The sequence below is a fragment of the Phascolarctos cinereus genome, unplaced genomic scaffold (assembly GCF_003287225.1).
Source record: "Phascolarctos cinereus isolate Bilbo 61053 unplaced genomic scaffold, phaCin_HiC Scaffold_5;HRSCAF=322, whole genome shotgun sequence".
NCBI lineage: Eukaryota > Metazoa > Chordata > Mammalia > Diprotodontia > Phascolarctidae > Phascolarctos > Phascolarctos cinereus.
This window is the reverse complement of record NW_027555958.1, coordinates 239,519,104-239,542,960: the sequence shown is the minus strand read 5'-3', so window position 1 is coordinate 239,542,960 and position 23,857 is coordinate 239,519,104. Positions and strand designations below refer to the sequence as shown.

The following is a 23,857-nucleotide window of genomic DNA, read 5'->3' as shown; positions in this document are numbered from 1 at the left end:
TGAAAGAATGGGAGTATTTTGAAGGACTGTCATGTGGAGCAAAGATTAGACTTGTTCAATCTGGCCCCAGAGGACAGAAGTTGCAGAGCAGCCAATTTAGACTTACTATCAAGGAGAAACTTCCTAATAATTTTTCGCTGTTGTTTGTTTGGATGTTTCACTCATGTCTGAGTCTTTCTGGTCAAAGATACTGGAATGGTTTGCCATTTCCTTCTCCAGCTCATTTTACAGATGAAGAAACTGAGGCAGATCGGGTTAAGTGACTTGCCCAGGCTTACATAGCTCATCAGTGTTGGAGGCTGGATTTGAACTCAGGAAGATGAGTCTTTTTGACTCTAGACCCGGCACTCTATGCACCATGGCACCACCTAGCTGCCTTCTTACAATTAGACCCATCCAAAAATGGAATGGGGTGCCTCCAGAGGTGGTGGAGTTCCTGCTCACTGGAGGTCTTCAAGAAGAGGCTGTATGACCATTTGTTAGGTATTTAGTACAGAGTCCTCTCACGAGTTCTCTTCCACTTCAAATTCTGTTAAGTATGGGGGCTGCACCAATGATCTGCCAGACCTCTCAGAGACTGACTGGGAAATGCGGACATGCTCAATCTTTGGAGAACTTCAAAAGCAGAGTGAGCAGATCCAGTGGGTCACCCAGGGTGAGAGCTCCTTCCTCCCCCAAGGAGGACATAGATGCAGTCCCGGCTGGGCTCCTCCTACTCTGACCATCTCTTCTGGGAGGGGTCAGGGATCCTTCCTCTTTCCCATGTCTGAAGGCAGGAACAGGACTGCAGAGCTTGCAGCCCAGCGAGGATGGGCTCACTTCCTGAATGCCTGAGCCTGTAGTCAGGACAGTAGGGCTATTGTTGGGTTTGGTGGCTGGAAGCCTCCCACCTTCATTTCTGTGCGGCAGACTGTAGGGGAGAAGTGCCCAGTGCCCTGCAGGATGGAGAGAGAAGGAGACAACTTGGTGACGGTGTTTAACCTACTGACTGTGATGGAAGACAACAGGTACGGTTTGGGGAGACTGGGAAAGATGCTGGGGCCCATATGAAGAGGCTGTGCTAGTAGATGGATTGAGGCCGGGCTGGAGCCTGGCAATGGTAGGGGAAGGGCCATTGCTATAGTGGATAGGACACCTTTTTAATACCTTTAGAATTAATAGGATCATCCTATCATAGATTTAGATCTAGAAAGGACCTCAGAGGCCACCTAGTATAACCCTAGATGGATGAAGAAACCGAAACCCAGAGAAAAGAAGCGATTTTGCCTAAGGTCCCACAGATTAGTGTCAGAAGCAAGATTTGAACCCAGGTCCTCTGACTACAGAACCAAGGCTTTTTCCACTGTATCATGTTGTCTCAGTCCTTGGCCCCTTCACTGTGTTCCTCTCATCCCTCAGGAAACTTAGGCTACAATTAGATATCAAATCTATCCAAATTCTAAATTCCAAAAAAATTCCTACTAACTCCTGATTTTAAGCCCATTTCCCCCCCTGCATGGTACCTCACTCTGTCGTATGGTCCTCAGCAAACATGTCTCATTCTGTCCTAGTGCAGCTTAGGGACCTGGAGGTTCAGGAAAATGGACTTAGGGAATAATAGTAGTTATGCAAGAAAGAAACTCTGTGTCCATGTGTGCGTATGTTCTGAATATATGATTGTATATATGCGATACAAAGGGGCAGCTAGGTGGCACAGTGGATAGAGTGCCGGCCTGGAGGCAGGAGGATTTGAGTTCAAATACAGCTTCAAACACTTACTAATTGTGTGACCCTAGGCAAGTCACTTCACCCTGTTTGCCTCAGTTTCTTCATCTGTAAAATGAACTGGAAAAGGAAATGGCAAACTATTCCAGTATGTTTGCCAAGAAAACCCCAAAACTGGATCACAGAGAGTTGGATACGACTGAAACGACTTACTGAGAACAGTAATATATGATACATGTGCATATAATATGGGGGGTTTATATATGAATGCATATTATACATGGATATGTGTTTGTGTACTACATATATGCTCATGCATCTGGAAACTACTTAAGTCGGAGTCTGGCCTGTGAAAAGTTGGTATGGGGTTGTACAACTCTTCCTAACTGAACTGTGACCTCACCTCTTACTCCCCCTTGCTCCCTTCTTCCTGTTTCCTTATCTCTCCAATCTTGTCCTCTTCCCTCCTCCAGATCACTGCCTGGCTCCCAAAATGTCTCCCTCCTCCTCTCCCCACATTCCCACCTACTTAGCCGGCATCATGCCTAATTGTAACCTCTTCCCATGTGTTCTCATCTTCTCATTCTTGAACCTTCAGCTTTGAGTGGGTGGGGTGGGTCGAGATAGTGAACAGGGATTGGCCCTGCAGACAGATAAGATGTGGTACCACGTGGCGACTCCTAGAGATACGGCATTGTATAGTTCATATGTTTTGGGGTGGTATTAGGGTTCTAGCTTGAACCTCTGGCTCCTGACAGTGTGAATGAATGAATAAATGAAAAGACATTTATTAAGTACCTACTATGTGCCACGCACTCTGGTATAGACAGAAAAGTAAGACCAGTCTCTTCTCTGAAGGAGTTCACATTCTAATGGGAGGAGGCAACGCATATAGGAGGGCTGTGCTACAGGGGTTAAGGTTCAGCAGCAAGGTGGGTGGTGAGGCCGGAGGTTCTTAAGAGTACTTCAGCAGGGCAGATGGCAAGGGCTTGAAGTCCAGAGGGTGCAGTGGCAAGACAGATGGTGAGGGCTGGCAGTATGGAGGACATGGCAATAGTGCATATGGACCTACATTCCCCAGCTTGGGGACTCTGTCCTCTCTCAGCAGCTACAGTGCCCATCACCCATCCTGGAAACTTAGGAGAGTTTACCTCAGGACAAAGCAGCCTTAACATCCTACTTGTATATGCTGTGTGAGTGACATTCATTCTTTGATTTATTAAAAAAAATTTTGCTGGGTACCCACTATATGTCCAGCATTATGTTAAGTGCTATGAAGAATATAGAAATGAATAATACATCATCCCTGTCCACAAGGAACCTATAATCTAGTGGGAAAGATAGTAGGGCATGTACCCAAATAGCTATAATATAAGGCAGTATAAGTGTGAAATGAATGAGGATTGAAAAAGATATTCACAAGCCGAGATTAATCAGATGAATTTTGACAAAGAGACATCAAAAAAATCATTTTCACAATGACATGACAGGGGAGTTGTAGTTAGACAACTCTGTGTGTGTGTGTGTGTATGTGTGTGTGTGTGTGTGTGTGTGTGTGTATGTGAAAAGAACTGGACATTTTAATGACATACAAACTTAATTTGGGTCAATGGTATAACATGGCCACTGAGAAAGCTAAAGCCATGCTGGGATAAATAAAGAACCATGAGGTGTCCAGAATACAGAGGGGCTGTATCGGGAACATTCCTTTTGGTTTGGGCTATCACATTTTAGGAAAGACATTGACAAACTAGAGAGTGTGCAGAGGAGGGTCCCCAGGATGGCGAGAGGACAGGAGATGAAGACTTTGAGGATTGATGGAAGGAATTGGGTATCTTTGGCCTGCAGAAAAAAAGACGCAGGGAACGTGGTGGCTATTTTCAAGTGTCCCAAGGGCTGTCTCGTCGAAGGGGGGCTTGGCTTCGTCCATGTTGGCTCCAGAAGGCAGAACCAGGAGCCATAGGAGGAAGCTGCTGCCTGAAGATTTAAGTTAGATAAAGGGGAAAACTTCCTCAAATGAATGCTGCATAGAAGAAGAATGGTCATCCTCAGTGGGTTCCCCAAAACTAGAGATCTTCAAGCATGAGAACTGAGTCAACAGTTTGTCAGAAATACCTAGAGAGGATTCCTGTTTGAAGTACAGATTTGGGGAGGAAATTCATCTATTTACTAAAAGTATTTTTTTATTAATAAACAAGCATTTATTAAGAGCCAAGCACTGTGCTCTTAGCACTTTATAAATGCCTTGTTTGAACTTCACAACAATCCTGTGAGGTAGGTTCTAATATCTCCATTTTACAATTGAGAAAGCCGAGGCAAACGAAAGTGAAGTGACTTGACCAGGGTCACACAACTGGTAATTGTCTGAGGCTGGATTTGAACCTGGGTCTTCCTGACTGTAACCCAGCATTCTATCCACTGAGCCACCTAGTTGTTCCTTCATAGGGTCATATCGTTATAAATCTCAAACTGGAAAGGGACTTTAAAGGTCATCTATGAAGGAAGTGCCAGACCACTGCAGTATCTTTGCCAAGAAAACCCCAAAAAGGAGTCACAAAGAGTCGGAACACGGCTGAAAACGATCCAACAACCACAATTGGGATTCCAACCGATTCATTTTACAGATGAGGTCCTAGAGAGCTGAAGTGGATTGCCAACCCCACAGACACAGTAAGGGGCAGAGCCAGGATTTGCACCCGGGTCCTCTGAGTCCAGATCCATCGGTCTTTCCACTGTACCAACTCTAAGAGCCTTCCAATTCTACAGAATGTCTGTCATGGGACAGGATGCATGATTCCAGCTGAGGTTGTAGATGCAGAGCTGGAAGGGACCTTAGAGGTCATGGGGTCCAACCCTTTTAGTTCACGTGAAGTTGCTGTTTGTCCTTCGTTCTTGAAGAGGGCCAATGACATCAACAGGGTGATACCTTGACTTGCAAGTAAACTGGATTTAAGTGAGGCAGAGCTGTGCAAAGTCATCACTTTGTCTGAGGCAACACCCATTCAATGATTCAAGGCTAGGTAAGAATTAAGGCAAAAAATGGCCTAGTTTGCCTACCCAAAAGAATCAATCTGGAAGGGGAAGACCCTCAGGGTTTAGGCTAGAGGAGTTAAATGAGCTCCCTAAGGTCACACAGGTAGGAAGTAGCAGAGAAGGCAAATAGTGAATCAAATTCTAGTGGGTATACCACCTCTTCTGCAGGGGTGGGACTAGATGACCTCCAAGGTCCCTCCCCCTTCTAAAGCTAGGTTCTCATGACAGCCCTTATAACCCCTGACCCATTCCAATTTTCTTCAGTACTTTAAGCACTGGGGTTATTCCATTCTTGTTACATCATCATCCGGCCCTTAGTGAGCCCCCATCACAGGGTGCCCAGGAACCAAATCTGTGTCTCCTCTCGCAAACCCGTCAGAACAGGAGTCATCCATCAGGATAACCCTCTGTAGGTAGAATGAACTCCCTGAAGTGTGGGGGTGGGGAGGGCAGTAGAGGTGGGGCGGAGAAGTACTTCCTGACTCTCTTTGCTGGGAAGGGATCTGCAACTCTGGGTGCTCAGTAGCTCTTGGCTTCTTGAGGGCAGGGGTGACAACAAGAGGAAACAGAAGCTCTGCTGGAGTTTTTTGGGGGGAGAAATGCAGAAGCAGAAACTAAGACAAAATATAGAACAGAAAACAGTTACAGTGTTTCTGGACACAGACAACAGAGCCCTCATTCTGCTGGAAGAGCTGTGGTCACAGGCAAGAAGGCTGGATCATAACTCTAGAGCTGAAAGGGACATAAGAGATTAGCTAGTCCAGTTCCCTTGTTTTACAGATGAGGAAACTGAGGCCCAGAGAGGCCTTGCCCTAAATTACATGGGTGGTAAATGGCAGTGCTAGGATTTGAATCCAAGCCCTCAGGCTCCAAATCCACAGGGCTCCAGTCATCAAGGAGTGTGGGGTAGTGGGAAGATTCAAGAGAATCGAGAGGCAGTGAAGTACTAGTGTGGTAGAAAGAGCATTGGAAACTGCAGTCAGAAAACTTAGACTCTGATCTCAGCTCTGTCCCTAACTTGCTAATATCCCCATTTTACAATTGAGGAAACTGAGGCAGACGTTAAGTGACTTGCACAAGGTCACACAACTGGTGAGTGTCTGAGGCTGGATTTGAACCTAAGTCTTCCTGATTCTAGGCCCAGTACTCCACGCACTTGCTGTGTGTTCTTGAGGAAGTTATTCCCCTTCTTTAGGACTCAGTTACCCCCTCCTCAGAAGGAAGGTGTTGGCTTAGATGAGCCTTAGGATGCTTCCCAGCTCCAAATGCTAGTCCCAACTCTTTCACTTACTTGTAATCTTGGCTAAGTCATTTCCCTTCTATGAAACTTAGTTTCCTCCTCTGTAGGAAATCAAATCAGTTAATACTTAAAAAAATTAATTCAGGCTCTTCACTGGAAGGGCAAATACCGAAGCTGAAACTTAAATACTTTGGCCACAGAATGAGAAGATGGGACTCATTGGAAAAGATCCTGATGTTGGGAAAGATTGAAGGTAAAAGGAGAAAGGGATGGCAAAGATGAGATTGATAGATGGTGTCATGGAAACAAAGAGTATGAACGTGGACAGACTTTAGGAGACAGCGGAGGATAGAAGGGTGGGAGCAGTTAGGAGCTATTGGGAAACTCAAAAGGGGTGATGCCTATGGAGAGGCTTTGGAAAGTATTAGGGACTACAAGTGAGAGGGAAAGGGCAAATGAGCATGAAATTCAGGGGAAAGAGGAAGTGATCTGGGGAGGGTTGGGGGGCATGCTGGGAGGGAAGGAAGGAGCACACCCATGTGCAGGAGCAAGGGAGCTGGAGCCCAGTGAGCAGCCAGCTGAGACGGCTGACAGGTTGTTTGACAGGTAAACACATTGGTAACACAATTTGTGGGGTAAGGCTCCTGACACTAACAGGTGTTCTAGCACAGGTTGACAGGAAGACAGGAATGGAGTCATAATAAGGGGTTACATAAGTTTACTTTATTCTAGCCTAGTCTTCTTAAAAGAGGTTGATAATAGGAGCACCAGCTCCTACAGTATTCCCTAATCACACTTCTCACAGGGGCTGGTGAGAATGGTAGAAGTTACTGCTGAGGTTTAGAAATTTAAGGGTGGGGGCAGCTAGGTGGCACAGTGAATAGAGCACCAGCCCTGGAGTCAGGAGGACCTGAGTTCAAATTTGGCCTCAGACACATAACATTCACTAGCTGTGTGACTCTGGGCAAGTCACTTAACCCCAATTGCCTCACCAAAACATCCCCCAAGAGATTTAGGGGTTCTGGGACCCCAAAATCATGACATACAGGTCCTGCCCAAATGAATTTGACCCAAGCCTTCTTTTAGCTAAAGACAAGGTTTATTAGGACATTGATCGGAGTGGTTGAGATTTAAAGAATCCGCCATATTGGCCAGACTCTTAAGGAATCTAAGCATTTGTATCACTAATGCAAGCGGGCCAGATCTTAAAAATCTGAGCACCTCAATGGAGGCCAGATGGACCTTATATACAGAAAGACTGTGGGAGGGATCTAGGAGTGGCCAAATGGTCTGGGGTGACTGGAAGAGGGGCCTAAGGAGGATCTGGATGGGAGTGGCCAGTAAGGTGGGGTGACTGTGAGGTAACAGAGCCCAGGGACCTGGACCACGTGGCCAAAGGAGAGTCTAGATAGATGAAGGGTGGGAAGTGGCAGGGGATTGTTGGGAGGTAAGACAATGAAGGGATAGGCTAGGTTAAGGGTAACAGAAAATTGGGAGATTGGGTTTAGGGAATAATGAAAGGCCAGTTGATAGGATTATAGCCTCAGGTGAATGCCAAATATTTGGCCATGTGGGAAAGTCCAGGGCTTTTCCTTTTTCGGGTCCAGATCCCAAAGACATAGTCTTTTCCTTTTAGGGGTTCAGATCCCATCCCCATCATTAAGACTCCTACTGGTCCCCTAAACTTCACTGGGGGCTGATTGAGGAAAACACAGATTCTCCCTCAGCCTTGATGGGGGACAATCAAGGTAGGCACATGCATTCCTCTATGCATTACCCAAGTCCCAAAATGGGTTCCCCACTTACAGACCAGTGCCCACTTGCTTTATAGGACAAGAGACAAGGAAGGCATCTTGCCAACATTAAGCTCACAGGTTAATTTAAGCAATATCATCATGACTTAGTACAGCGTAGGCCTATATTATGTCATCCCTCTATCTCTACTGCTACTGTGGGAGAGATGTTTTCAACCATAATTTGTGGGAAATATTATCCAGGATCCTGGAACTATTATCTAAAAAGGAATGACAAAATCTTCTTTACTTACATAGATGTAAGGCCTGAAAGAACCGTGGATCTGGTGAAGATAGCCCCAGCAAAGATGTCCTGGTCTTAAGCTATCTATAGATAGGGATAGGGATTAGATCTGTGGTTTCATTGGAAAGGTGGGCTTCCCAGATGAGCAAACTCCAACTACCAATGCATGTTTCACCTCAGCAATTTACACAGAGCAGCCCAGAGCAATGAGAAAGAGATTTACTCTGTGTCATATAGCTGGGATCTGTCAGAGGTGGGATTTGAACTCCTCAGTGTGGAGCATAGAAAGAGCATTTTTGTTATTGTTCAGTTGTTTTTCAGTCCAGTCTGACTCTTTGTAACTCTTCTTGGGATTTTCTTGGCAAAGATACCAGAGGGGTTTGGCATTTCCTTCTCCGGCTCATTTTACAGATAAGGAAATTGAGGCAAAGAGGGTTAAGTGACTTGCCCAGGGTCCCACAGATAGCACCTAAGGTCACTTTTGTACTCAGCTCTTTCTGACTCCAGACCCAGCACTCTATCCACCGAGCCATCTAGTTGCCTATCCCAAACCCACAGTCTGCTACAAAGAAGGGAGATACATTTTATTTTAATTTTCTTTTTTACTACGAATTTAACAAACATCAACCAACATGAACATTTCAACACACAAAGAAAAACAGAAAAGAACTGTATGTGAAGCTCTGAACTTCACAGTCTGGGTCGTTTTTTTAAAATGTACGACATATTTAACTCAATAGTAACAAAACTGCCCTTGTCTGTGTAGGGTTTCTCACCTTACTTTCATTCTCTTTTGTGTATTTAAAAACAAAAACAAAACATTTGTTCTGACACTGTTTTCTTCCTTTTGGTCTTGTTTTTTTGTATCATAGTTACTGACAGCCCCTCACACCCACACCCACACACCCGCACATATATATTCTCTCTCTCTCCTTCATACTTCCCCTTCTGCCCTCCTCCCCCTCCCAAATAAAAGCCTTCTTTTGGAACAAACACAGTCAATCCAACCAACAGACACATTGACCGTATTAAAAACCATGTCTCCGGTCCTTCAGAAGATGCATTGTGTCGCCCCTGGTGCCAAGCTCAACCGTCATAATTACAGTGCTCCAATGCATTTTTGTAGCTGTTATCTCTCTTTCATTTACATGCATTTATAGTGTCTAATGTTTCTGTGGTTCTATTTATTTCATTTTTCATCAGTCTTGTAATGGATTTTGGGACGCCTTGAGAAGGGTTGGGATCCCCCTCCTTGGAGATGATCAAACAGATTCTGAATGATCACTTGTTGTGCATACTGTAGCAAGAATTCCTTTTCCTGTGTGTGTTTATAAGGTACAGGGGTGTGTTGATAAATGTTTAACAACTGGCTTTATGAAAAATACAGATGAAAGGCATTGGAAATTTAACAATTGGCTTCAGCACACCCCTGGGCACACACATATACATATTCACACACATATATGTACATCCCTGGGTACACATGCATACATACTGACTGGTATAAACATATAATATACATATACATATATGTGTATACAAATATATTATCTAAATACCTAGATATTTAGATAATATGATCATATCTCTCCATGATTTATCCACGTCATATCTATCTGTGCCACATGTGAACTGCTTCCACATGTAAAATATATAAAATATAAAAATAATTTAAATAATTATACATATTATTATATAATATAAAATATATCATATACAATATAGTATAATGTACAAAATATATTTATGTACATATAATATATAAAATAAATATTGAATATGTTTGATACATACTATATTATTATCTATATCTATAATTATAAATGTAACATAAATATCATTTATTTAAAAATTATAAGTATAATTTAAATAATTATATATTATATAGAATATAATATATTGTATATAATATATTATAATATATAAGATAAGATATTTAAATATGTTTTATATATATACCATATTATTATCTATTATCTATACTATATAAATATAACATATATTTATATATGGAAGCAGTTCACAAGTGGCATGGATAGATATGACTTAGTTTAGCCTATGTTTGTGGAAAGTGAGAGGACCATGTTCATGCTGAGAGCCAGATATCTGGGAGGAAGAGGTACAGGCAAAGTTCAGGACCAACAAGGCTGGGAAATCTCTCCTCCAGTCTCCCAGACAGCTTTACAGCTAGAAAGATATCTATGCCACTCATCAAATATTTCTGATGTAGAGGGAGGATAGATTCAGGACAAAAGCTGCTTTTCTGGTCACTCTTAATGGGGCAGGAGGTAGCCTTTAGCTTATGCTCACCAACTTGGCCTCTTCCCACCAAATACTGGTTACACCAAAGACCATTACAAATAGTACCTAGACCTCATTTCTAAAATATATAGAGAGTTAAGACAAATTTATAAGACTACAAGCCATTCCCCAATTGATAAATAGTCAAAGGATATGAACAGACGGTTCTCAGATGAAGAAATTAAAGCCATCTATAGTCATATGAAAAAATGTTCTAAATCATTATTGATTAGAAAAATGCAAATCAAAACAACTCTGAGGTACCACATCACACCTATCAGATTGGCCAACATGACAAAACAGGAAAATGATAATTGTTGGAGAAGATGTGGGAAAATTGGAACACTAATACATTGTTGGTGGAGTTGTGAAATGATCCAACCATTTTGGAGAACAATTTGGAACTATGCCCAAAGGGCTATAAAAATGTGCATATCCTTTGACCCAGCAATAGCGCTTCTAGGGCTATATCTCAAAGAGATCATACAAATGGGGAAAGAACCCACATGTACAAAAATATTCATAGCAGCTCTTTTTGTAGTGGTAAAGAATTGGAAAGTGAGAGGATGCCCATCAATTGGGGAATGGCTGAGCAAGTTGTGGTATATGAATGTAATAGAATACTATTGTGCTATAAGAAATGATGAACAAGGCTGACTTCAGAAAAACCTGGAAAGACTTGTATGGTCTGATGCTGAGTGAAGTGAGCAGAACCAGGAGAATGTTGTACACAGTAACAGCCACGTTATGCGATGACTAATATTGTTAAACTGAACCCTTCTCAGCATTACGAGGATCTAAGACATCTCCAGAGGCCTCGAGATGGAAAATGCTATCCACATCCAAAGAAAGAACTATGGAAGTTGAATTGCTATCTTTTTTTCTTTCTCTTCTGTTGAATTTTGTTTCCTCTTTCTGATGGTTCCTCTTATTGGTTTTAATTTTTACTTACAACTTCACTAATGTGAAATTATGTTTAATAGGAATGTAAATGTAAAGCCTACATTTGTGCACCGTCTTGGGGAGGGAGATGGGAGAGGGGAAGAAAAATTTTAAAGTCAAAAGCATATGGAAGTGATTGTTGATAAATCACAATAAATTAATAAAATAAATTAAAAACAAAACAAAACAAAAAACAAATAATGCCTAGAGATTAAACCCATTTACCAAACACAAATCAGAAAAATCCCATAGATTAAAATACAGACAGACACACACACACACACACACATATACAGACAGACATACAGACAAAAATATACCAGAATAATCAATTCTCCAGCTGGGAGAGAGATCTCAGCTCAAATCAGGAGAATTGTCTGGAGGTGGGATAGAAATTGTCTCTCATTGTCTTTATAGTTGCCAGCTGTGGAGATCAAGGAACATGATAGAGCCAACTCCCATATATGCCTTTGGCTCAGAGGGTTGCAGTCTGATCTCTCCCCCTCCCCTCCCCCTCCCCTCCCCTCTCCTCTCTCCCTCTCTCTCTCTCTCTCTCTCTCTCTCTCTCTCTCTCTCTCTCTCTCTCTCTCTCTCTCTCTCTCTCTCTCTCTCTCTCTCTCTCTCTCTCTCTCTCTCTCTCTCTCTCTCTCTCTCTCTCTCTCTCTCTCTCTCCTCTCTCTCTCTCTCTCCCCTCCCCTTTCTCTCTTCTTTTTCTGCTTCTTTCCTTTCACTTTCTCTCCTTTCTTTCCTCTGTCTGTCTGTCTCTCTCTCACACACACACATTGTATATGAAGATATATACAGTGTAAATAGAAGGTAATTTCAGAGAAAAGGCCCTAGTCATGGAGGTGGAGGGAGAGGAGAAGAACTGGGAAAGCCCTGCAGAAGGAAGAGAGTCTTAAAGGAGGCTAGGGAAGTGAGAAGGCTGTACTGAGGAGGCAGCACATTCCAGGTACTGAGGACAGCCAGTTGGGAGATCACGTGTTGTATGTGAGGCATAGCAAAGGGGCCTATGTCACTGGATTGTAGAGTGTGTTGCTGTTGTATCATTTCAGTTGTCTGACTCTTGGTGACCCCATTTGGGGTTTTCCTGGCAGAGATACTGGAGCGGTTTGCCATTTCCTTCTCGAGCTCATGTGACAGATGAGGAAACTGAGGCAAACAGGGTTAAGTGACTTGTCCAGGGTCACAGAGTTGGCAAGTGTCTGAGGCTGGATTTGAACTCGGGAAAATGAGTCTTCCTGACTTCAGGCCCAGCACTCTATACACTGTTCTACCTAGCTGCCCTTTGTAGAGTGTGCAGATAGAAGTAAAAAGTAAGGAGATTGGAAAGGCAGGAAGGGGCCATGTTGTGAAAAGCCAAGGAGAGGACTTTTTTTTTTGATCCTAGGGATAATAGGGAGGTGCTGGAGTTTATTGGTAGGGGGATGATATGTTCTAACCTGTACTTTAGCAGCTGAATCAGGGATGGATTGGGTGGACACTGCAAACTGATGATGAATGAGGTCCAGATTCTAACAGGAGGAGAAAACAGGCTGTCACCTTTGGAAAACTGCGTCTAATGGATTACTGGGCATTTAAAAGGCCCCTCCCTTTAAATTTAAAGGGCTGTAGTGGTCAAATCAGCAAGCATTAATTAGAGGTTGAACAAGAAGAGAAATCCTTCCGCTATTCATCACCTATAGTCTTTTATGTATGGGCCAAAGAGTGAAGAATTGGGTGTAGTGGTACTTCATAGGCTATTCTCAAAATCTGTGGCCAAATGGGCATCTGTTGAGGACATGTGTTCACACGCGCATGTGAAGCTGTGAACAAGTTTTACAAACATGTGGGTGTGCACAGGATTCTTTTTGTTTATGTGTGCAGAGACCTATATGTGTTTGCAAAGACTGTATATGATTCTGTATGAGTGCACAAGTTCCTGTCTGAGTGTGTGCATTTAAACAGAGAAGTAGGTTGTCACCCAAAGACAAGAAACACAAAGTCCACTTTGAGTCATGTTCAAAAGCTGAGGTTACTGAGAAAGAGTGACCTGGGGACTGGAGCAGGGTGGGTGATGGAGATCCTGGAAAACTTGTTTTCACTTCTGCCTTATGTGAGGGCTGCATTAGGGGGCTTCTGAAGTCTTTTCCAGTTGTAAATTTCTGAAAATGTCATCTCCTTCCCTCCCTAGACCAGGAGCTAGAAACTCAAAGAAGGGTGAGAATATTAGACGTTCCATCTCCTGCCTAGGATGGTAGCAATAGGCGTGTGGAGGTGGGAAGCGGCGTGTGTGGGCTTTTATTCTAACCCTCAGCTCACCAGCTACTTAACTGGTCCTTCCCACATGAACATGCTTGTTCAGTTCCTTAAGACACAGGTATCTGAAATGATTTAGAGTTAGGAAGGGCATTAGAAACCATGGAGTCTAAAATTTAAAAACAATATTCTATGGTTCTGTGTCCCATATCCAGGGCCTCCCACAAGCAGCAAGCCAAGGACAGACCTTCTCCCAAAAGCTGCTCTGCCTCCTCCAGGGTGGGACAGCTCAAACCGTTCTCTCCAGGCCTTCTTGAGACCCCAGGAGCTGAGACCAAAGACCCCAGGTCTGAACAAGAGCAGCATGGCTCCATGTCCAAGAAACCCCAGACACTTATGGAGCCCCTCTTTGATATGACTCCAGGGCCCTGGCAAAGTGAAAGTCTGGAAGAACAACTGGGACCTGGCCACCGGGCAGTCAGCACCAGGTTACTGAGCTCCCTGAGGAATAAGATCTCAGACGGAGTCTGGAGGAAGTCATGTGAAGCTACTGTAAACATCAGCAAGCAGGTTCCTATGGGCTGATGCTGGGGGGCAAGGGAGGTGACCCTGCTGTCCATCACCCCTTACCCACTTGTCATCACATCTTAAAGAGTGCGAGCCACTGGGGTCTGGACTCATGGGAGTAAGCAGCCCTCTGAGAAAGAGCTGTCTGACCGTCAAAGGCAGCATTTGGGCAATTAGATGCTTGGGTTTCTTCCTGGCTTTCTCCCCATCTCCCCCTGTGCCCTGGAATCCCTCCACCTTTGGAACCTCTGTTTCTCTCCTTTCCAAGGAGGCAATATGATGATATAGTGGAAAATGCCTTTAATTGGGAGCTAGGAGGCCTGAGTTCTAGTTCTGACTTTTCCACGGAGTAGAGTGACCCTGGGTAAATAATTTTATTTATCTAGGACTCAGTGTCCCCACCTACAAAATGGGAATAACACCTGTCCTGTGAGGATGTCTAAGATTCAAATGAGATAATATATGTATGTAAAAGTACTTTGGAAAGTACAAAGTGCTATTCAAATATGAAGTATTTTTTGTTAGTACCGTTATTACTTATCATCATGAATTAGTATTAGTATGTTACCAGTATAACAATGTGAAATTTTCAGGATTATTATGTACTAGGAATTTATTAGTGATAATAGTAAAAATTGTTGGTGGAGTGAGGGAGTGACAATAAAAACCTAGGCTGGACCAAAGTCGGCTGCCTCGCCACCATTCAATGATAACATTAACTAGCATTTATATAGCACCTTAAGGGTTACAAAGTGCTATATTATGACTATTACCTCATTTGGTCCTCACAACACCTGGGAAGGTAGGTGCTATTATTGTCCCCATTTTACAGATGAGGAAACTGAGCTAGAGAAAAGTTAAGTGACTTGCCCAGGGTCATACAGCTACTTTGTATCTGAGGCAGGATTTGAACTCAAGTCTTCCTGACTGCTAGGTACTGTACCTCATTCTCTCAACAAATATATAAAAAGTGCCTATGATGGCACTATGTTAAGGCCTGGGGAGACAAAGACAAAAACTAAAAATAATTCTTGCCCTCAGGAGGCTTACATACTATTGGGAGGTGCAACATGTGAGCAAAGAAATAAATACAATATAAATTGAAGAAGGAGGGAGGACTAATTTCTAACCCCCAACCTGCCTCCCCAGTTGCAGGAGCCAGAAGAGAATAAAATTGTCAGGGAGCTCCTGGAGACAGAGCAGACCTATGTGTCCCGCCTTCACCTGCTGGATCAGGTGAGTGATTGACATGCACCGCCTCCAATCTCCATCTTCAGGATTCCTCTCCTTTCGTGTTTACATGTCCTCTGTTCAGAGAGCTCAGTGCTGGGCACTGAGGGAGGGAATTGGCGTGGCAACAATGGAAAAGTGTGCTGGGTTTGAAGTCGGGGCCTTGGGTGTGAATCCCCACTCAGGTACTTCCTTAATAATATTCACATTAATAATATAATCAACTCATTATATAGCACCTACTAGCCAAGTGATTTACAAATATGATCTCATTTGATCCTCACAACAACCCTGGGAGGTAGGTGCTATTATGATCTCCACTTTACAGATGAGGAAACTGAGGCAAACAAGGCCACAAAGCTAGTAATAATGATGATAATAATAATAACAGCTAACATTTATATAGCACCTACTATATACCAGGCACTATGCTAAGCACTTTGCAAACATGATCTCATTTAATTTTCACAACAACCCTGTGAGGTGGGTGCTACTATTGTGTCCATTTTACAGCTGAGGAAACTGAGACAAACAGAGGTTAAATGACACCTGGTCAGGTAGGTGGCCCAGTGGGTACAGTGTTGGGCCTGGAATCAGGAAGATTCCTCTTCCTGAGTTCAAATCTGGCCTCAGACACTTCCTAGCTGTGTGACCCTGGGCAAGTCACTTAACCCTGTTTGCCTCCATTTTTTCATCTGTAAAATGAGCTGGAGAAGGAAATAGTAAAACACTCAGTAAACGTCTTTGCCACAGAGTCAGAAACAATTGAAAAAACGACACAAGCTATGTACCTATAGCGTATAAGGTCTTTGCAAATACTATCTCATTTGATCTTCAAAATAGCCTTGTGATGTAGGTGCTATTACTATTCCCATTTTAGAGATGAGGAAACTGAAGCCAACAGAAATTAAGTAGCTTGCCCAGAGCCACACAGCTAGTAAGTGTCTGAGACAGGATTCAAATTCAGCTCTTTCTGACCTCAGGCCCAGCTGAACGCCTAGCTGCCTAGTAAGCAATATTTAAATGCTAGCGAACTATTATTTATGTGGCCTTGGACAAGTCCTCTCTGGGCCTCAGTCTTCTCATGTGTAAAATGAGGGGGAAAGAGTGGCCTAAATACCTCTCAGATTCTGAATTCATGATTTCACCCTTAGAGAAAATTTCTTTTCCTTTAAGGAAGTGATGATTTCATACAGGAATCAGAAAACTGTGGCCGGTGAATCTGGCCCTGGCCTGTTTTTGTACAGCCTGAGCTAAGAATAGTTTTTACATTTTTAAGTAGTAAGAGGATGGTTCACCAACCCCTGAATTCTAGTAGGAAGGTGGAATATAAAAATCTTATAAAACAAAGACTTCAGGTCTTTGTCAATTTAAACGTTACACCGCGTCAGAAGTGCCCATCGGATACCGGCTGTATAACCTTGAGCAGGTCACCAGCTCTCTGGCACTCAGCTTTCTCCACACCAGACAGAGCGCCTCTTTCCTAGGAGTGCCCTCTGGCTGCCTGGATCACTCTTCCATCAGTCTGAATGAATTCTGCCTTCAGGTTTTCTTTGAGGAGCTGTTGAAGGAAGCTCGCAGCAGCAAGGCTTTCTCTGAAGATGTTGTCAAACTCATCTTTTCCAACATCTCCTCCATTCACCAATTCCACTCCCAGTTCTTCCTCCCAGAGCTTCAGAGAAGAGTGGACGAATGGTGAGTGGGGGTGGCTGGGTCCACCTGGGGAGGGAGAAGCAATGGGGTGCTTTGCACATAGTAGGTACTCCACAGATGTTTGTTGAATTGAATTGAGTTGAAATGGTGGACTGCATGTCAGGAGAACCAGCATGGGCACTGTGGATCTTGGGAAAAAATTTTCCCTCGCCAGGTCTCATTTTTTTCTTCTATAAAATGGGGGAGAACAAACCTGATCTGCTACCAGTTTTTGTATAGCCTGAGAGATGAATACAATTTATTTTAAAATGTAAGCACTATTTTTTCCTCATGGATTGTACAGGTGACAGAACACATTTGGCCCTCTGGCCATGGCTTACTGACTCTCAGATAGTGGATAGAGGACTGGCCTTGGAGTCGGAAAGACTTGGAATGAGGTCCTACTTCTGACATATACTAGCCATTCTGACCATGGGCAAGTAAATTAAATAAAAAAAAATATATATACATATATATATATGTGTGTGTATATATATATATATATATATATACATATATGTATATACACACACACACACATATATACACACATACACACACACACTCTCTCTCTCTCTCTCTCTCTCTCTCTCTCTCTCTCTATATATATATATATATATATATATATGCGAAAAAAACTCTTTGTAAATTTTAAGGATTGAGGTCAATGTGCTCTCTATTATTTGGAGGCAGCTATGTGATATAGTGGCCAGAGTGCAGGTTTGGAGTCAAGAAGACCTGAATTTGAATCTTGTTTCAGTTACCCACTAACTAAATGACCCTCTTTGCTTCTCTCAGGCTCAGTTTCCTCATCTGGGAAATGGGGATAATAAAAACCTCCCGGGGTTGTCATGAGGGTCAAATAAGATAACGTATGTAAAATGCTTTCTAACCTTGAAGCACCATATGGATGTTAACCGTTACTAGTATTAGCACTAGTTAACCTCTCAGAGACCAGCTTTCAAAGGCCAAGTTACGGATAAGTTGCATTGCTGGTAGAGTGTTCCACACATGAATTCCCTCCATACAGGTGAAGATCCCTACTCCCTGGCACCCCACCCCCACCCCCAAAAGGAAGTTAGGTGTTAAAACTGATGATCATTCAGTTCTAGAATTCTTTGATTCCATCTCTTTGAAAAGAGTCAAAGATCAAGGAGAGATGCTGGGTTAATTTTACAGACTGAGCTATTTACTCTGATGAGTACAGATAGAGAGCTTACTATGTGGTCATCTCTGTGCTAAAAGAGAGTCACAGAAATGGAAGGTGCAGTCCCTGCCTTCAAGGAATTTATTATTAGACAAGGATCCACTCCTTAAATTATTCGTTCATACATCCTCAATGCTTCCCTGCACATAGTGAGGAAACAATAATTTGTTAAGCACCTACTATGAGCCAGGCAAGAGCAGCTAGATGGCGTGGTGGATAGAGTGCTGGGCCTAAAGTCAGAAAGACTCCTCTTCTTGAGTTCAAATCTGGCTTCAGACACTTATTGGCTGTGTGACCCGGGACAAGTCACTTTATCCTATTTGCCTCAGTTTCCTCATCTATTAAAAAATGAGCTAGAGAAGGAAATGGCAAACCACTCTGGTATCTTTGCCAAGAAAACTCCAAATGGGGTCACGTAGAGTCAGGGGTGACTGAACAATGACTGAACAGGTCACAGTGCCAGGCACTGTGCTAAGCACTTTACACGCATTTTTTCATTTGAGCTTCACAAAAATCCTGGGAGAAAGGTCATATTATGATCTTCATTTTACAACTGAAGAAATTGAGGCAGACAGGTTAAGTGACTTGTCCGTGGACACACAACTTAGTAAGTGTTTGAGGCCAGATTTGAACTCAGGTCTTCACTACTACAGGACCACTGCTCTATCCATTGCACCATCTAGCTGCCTTAATTAATGTCTGTTGAATTGAATTGACTTGGATTCTATAGTTGGATAATAAGAATTGGAAGGGAACTTTGAGGTCATTGAGTCCAATCTCCTCAATTTACAGATCAGGAAACTGAGACACAAAAAGGTTAAAGTGACTTGTCCACAATTACTCAGGTAGTAAGTGGCCTATAACAAATCCTCTGACTCCAAATTCAGCATTCTTTATTCTGGATGGCATCGTAGTATTAATTGTGTTTGTCGTCAGTGTTACTTCCTCCCGGAGGACATCAGGGCTGTCCTGGTCTATTAGGATTATTGGCAACCCTTGCCATATCTAGATTATAAGGTCATAGATTTAAAATTAGAAGGGACCTTAAAGGACATTGAGCCCAATTCCATTATTTCACATATGAGGAAACTGAGGTCCAGAAAAGTTGATCGACACAGAGTCACAAAGTAGGTAAGTATCAGGGGTGGGATTTGAACCTGAGTCTTCTTAATTGCAAGTCCAATCAGTGCCTCACCCACTGCACCACAAAGCCTAGATATTATTGGTTCAAAGGCCTGAGGATAAGGGATGAGGTCCTTGCCCACAGGGCTGCCGTCCCCCGCATTGGTGATGTGATCCAGAAACTGGCGCCCTTTCTGAAGATGTACGGCGAGTATGTGAAGAACTTTGAGCGGGCAGCAGAGCTGCTGGCCATATGGATGGAGAAGTGCCCACCCTTCCAAGAGGTCATCACTCGAATCCAGGTGGAGAGCCTGAAGCTCTAGATGCCAGAGCAGGGGTGGGAGGAGGTATAGAATGGGCACAGGGACAGGAAGGGAAAGACAGAGAGGCCATTGCACCCTTGACATCTCAAATGAGGAGAAAACAAATTCTCATCTTTCCCATGTCATCACTTGAAAAACTGAGGCCTGAGAAAAATACCTGCCCCTAAGCCCCTTCTTATGCATGCCACACATAAACCAAGAGTCACGGTCGGGTCCCGGTCAGCTGGATGGCCAGCCTGTCCTTACTCTGTCGGCCTCATCTCCCACCTCTCCCTTTCAGGTGGGGCAGCACGCACTGGCCCGTCAGACCCTGTCACTACCCTCCCAAACTTTGGGTATCTGCGACCAAATTCATATAATTCTAGAGCTGAAAGGGACCTTCAAGGTCACGTTGTCCAACTCCCTCCTTCACAGAGAAGGAAACCAAGACGCAGAGAGGGCAGGGTCACACGGGAATTTCAGGACAGAGCTGAGGCTAGAATCCAGGTCTCCTGCATCTTCCCACTACCCCATCCTGTATCTCTTCCCTCTGGATCCACCCCCAGGCCTGGAATATCTGCATTCTGCCCCATCTAGGCTGAGTAGCAGTCTGACCTTCCCTCCACTCCCACCCCCTCACTTCTCTTCTTGCCCCCAAGAACAGCGAGGTCTGTGGCAACCTCACCCTGCAACATCACATGCTGGAGCCCGTGCAAAGGATCCCTCGCTATGAGCTGCTGCTGAAGGAGTATGTGCAGAAGCTACCCGCTGATGCCCCGGACCAGGCGGATGCCCAGAGTAAGGTCTTAGCCCGGGGACGTGGGAGGGATAGATTGGACAGGGAGCCATGAACACGGCCATTTCTTCATGTATTCACTCAGTTATTCAATGACCACATGGCCTCATTTCTTATTCTGAGCCCCCATCGGTAGTGCTTTGCTTGTGTCTCTCTTAGGAACCTCTCACGTATTGTGTGCCTTATTCTACTGTTATATTCTTATTTTATTCCTCTACCTGTGCTATAAGTTATGTCTTCTTTCTTCTTTTTTTAAAGTTTATTTTTAGTTTTCAACATTAACTTGTATAAGATTTTGAGTTGCAAAATTTCCCCCCTCCCCAAGACAGCATGCAATCTAATATAGGCTTTACATGGACAATCATATTAAACACATTTCCACATGAGGCATGTTGTGAAAGAAGAATCATATATATCTTATTTATTTCAATGTTCTGTTCTTTGTCAAATGGAATCAGGAACTTACTATGTGCAACAAATAGATACAGGTGCTAGGACAGATACTTTTTATTGTTGTCATTTGTCCTTCTTGAAGAGGACCATGACATCAGGTAATTGGTGCCACGACTTGCAAGTGAATTGGATTTAAGTGAGGGAGGGCTGTGCAAGGTCACCAGCCTCACTTTCTCCTCCAGAGCCATTTGGGTCCAATGGCAAGATACAGATCAAGACTACTGGAGATGGTCCCCACTAGGAGAGAAGAAAAGCATATAAGTCTCATTCCTACCCTTGAAGAGCTTATGGTCTTTTACCCTGGAGTGAGGAATCAAACCCTAGAGAATGAGATTCAGGAATTGTCCTAAACCAGAGGTGGGGAGCCTGTGGCCACATGTGGGCCCTCTAGGTCCTCAAGTGTGGCCCTGGTTCCCCACCGCTGTCCTAAACTTAAGACTGCTTAATATGGGCTCTGCACATAGTAGGTGCCTAAAAAATGATTATTAAACTGAATGGCATGTTTCCCCAACACTGTGAATCTTGGTAATATCCACCTCGTATAAGCCTTCTCTACCCTTTTACCTAAGGCTTTGTCTCTAACAGGAGTCACCCAAGTTGGGGGTAGGAGTTAACTGGGAAAAAAGATAGGTATCCTTCCTGACATCAGCCTCCCAGCTTAAGAACCAGCCCCAAATACTTCTTGTTTCCCTTAATAACCCAATGTAGACCCGCCTCTTTTTGGGGAGTTCTAAAGAGCCTCTTTCAGAACCCAGAACTGCCCCCCCCACCAGTTTTAGTGTCCCAGCATTCACAAAGCAAGTCCTTTCCCCCATCCATCCTTTTTGTGACTTTGCAACTCTCTCTTTCAGAAGCTCTGGACATGATCTTCTCTGCTGCTCAGCATTCTAATGCAGCCATCACTGAGATGGTGAGCTGGGACCCCTCAGCTCTCAGCAGGGTGGGAGCCTCAAATCCTAAAGTTTCTAATTCCTTCTGATCCTCCTGCTAGGCCCTCCAAGTGCCCCAACATCCCTGTACCGTGGCTGCCCCCTCATTCCTGGACTTTCTCCTCCCTGATTTACTCTGGGTCCACGGTAATCACTTGCCCTGGAAGCTGCTATTTCCCCTGGATCCTGTCATCTGCTAACACCCCCTCATTTCCTCACCCCTCTCAATCAGCCCATGAACATGCATTTGTCAAGCTCCTACTATGGGCCAGAGACTAAGCAAGATGCTGGGGTTACCAAAGCAAAAGCAAGGCAGTGTACCTGCCCTCAGGGAGCTTACATTCGATCATAGGAAATAACCTGAGTTGTTTGAAACACATAAGTAAATACAAAGTAATTTCTAGTGGGGAATACTAGTAGTCAGTGGGATCAGGAAAGGCCTCTCAGGACCAGAGATGAAGCAGGTTGTCCACTTCTTGGCAGAGAAATGATGGACTGAGGATGAAGAATGAGTCGTATATTTTTTGGACATGACCATGCTGGAATTTGTTTTGTATATTTGTATATGTATGTATATTTGTATACAAATATACTATGTGTACAGGTATATTTGTCGCAATGGTTTTTCTTTTCTTTTTTTTTTTTCCCCAGTGATGGGAGAAGAGGGAGAGAAAATTATTTTTTGTTCATTGAAAAAACAAAATATAATTTAAAAATTAACCCTCAGAAAAAAAAAAAAGGAAAGGCCTCACGTATGGGGTCAAGTTTGAGCATAGCTAGGAGCTTCGCTTACTAAGAGGTGGAGGGGAGGAGAGGATGCATCCCAAAGTTATGGAAAAGCTGCCCACTCGTACTCTCTTATATCTTCTGATATATGCTACCTCCCCACAGGGGAATCTTCCCGAGCTAGATCTACGTCTTCTTGTTAAAAGCATATTTTTTAGACAAAACGTCTTGTCCAGCTCCCTTGTCTGCATGTTTCAGGGCGTCCCAACTCTAGAAGTCAGAGAGTTCTGGACCTCTATGATCCAGGTTCTCCCTAAGAACCAGGGGATACAGAATGGCCCAGACGTACTTCATGTCCTTCCCGTACTGGGTTTTCTCATTCTCTCTCTCCCTCCCCAGGAGCGTCTACAGAACCTGTGGGATGTGTACCAGCGTCTGGGCCTTGAGGATGATATCGTAGACCCCTCCAATGAATTGCTCCAGGAAGGCCCCATCCAGAAGATCTCCTTCAGACACAGCAGCACCATGGAGCGTTACTTGTTCTTGGTAGGGGAGGGGGGCTCAAAGGACTGAGGCTGTTTTTCACTGGGGTATGGGACTGAGAAGGTCTGTCTGACTCCAAGGCCAGCATGCTAGCCACTATACCATGACATCTTTGCTCAGGTATAGGTTAGACCGGTCAGAGGCGTGCTGGTGAATGTTTAACAACCAGGTCCTCCAGAAAAACTTATGAAAGACACATTTAATCTGCATTGTTAATATTTTCTCCATCATTTTCTTAAGTCAAGGGTTTTGTTTTGTTTTGTTTTTAAGTTCTGCAGATTAAACCTTAAGTTGTATGGATTAAAGAGAACACTAACTCAAGCCCTGATTTGTAGCTTTGCTGATGTCAGAGGTGTAAATGCTTATGCAGAAGATTTAACAATAGGCTTTTAGGAACCTATCTGATCCAACTTCAACACACCCCTGGACCAGGTGAACTCTGAAGTGCCTTCCAGTTCTGTTACTCTGTAGAAGTACAGGACAAACCCATCAACTGTCTGGGTTCACTATGCTCCTGCCACTAGGCAGGAGAAGATTGAGGAGAGCTCTACTGAGTCACTCCTAGCTCTGAATCCCTCTGATATTGTATCATGCATGAGAATGTCAGAACAGGCCTCCAGACACTGTCTATGCATCTAGGGCAAATCATAGGCTTTCTAATGCTCTCAGGTGGAAAGAATTAGCACGTGTAAATCCCTCTGGTGCTTCATCACACTCAGTCCTGCTCTCTAGGGGCCCTCTGTCCATTTCTCAGCCCTAGGGCCCTATCGAGGATGATGAAGTTCAAAGACTCCT

The 23,857-nt window shown here is 43.7% G+C and overlaps 1 protein-coding gene across 2 annotated transcripts in view; it reads left to right on the top strand.

Moving 5' to 3' along the window:
- Positions 1–758: 758 nt before the first annotated feature.
- Positions 759–23,857, top strand: part of FGD2 (FYVE, RhoGEF and PH domain containing 2) — a 45,921-nt gene continuing 22,822 nt past the window's right edge. Inside the window, exons 1-8 of one of the 2 annotated variants that reach the window (XM_020999560.2) lie at positions 759–1,007; positions 13,711–14,065; positions 15,212–15,298; positions 16,839–16,987; positions 19,459–19,615; positions 20,275–20,413; positions 21,716–21,774; positions 22,919–23,065. In XM_020999560.2, coding sequence (XP_020855219.1) covers positions 943–1,007; positions 13,711–14,065; positions 15,212–15,298; positions 16,839–16,987; positions 19,459–19,615; positions 20,275–20,413; positions 21,716–21,774; positions 22,919–23,065 — 1,158 coding nt within the window. In that variant the 5' untranslated portion in view covers positions 759–942. Of the gene's footprint in view, positions 1,008–13,710; positions 14,066–15,211; positions 15,299–16,838; positions 16,988–19,458; positions 19,616–20,274; positions 20,414–21,715; positions 21,775–22,918; positions 23,066–23,857 lie in introns of those variants that run through there. The other variant, XM_078155395.1, reaches the window with a different exon arrangement.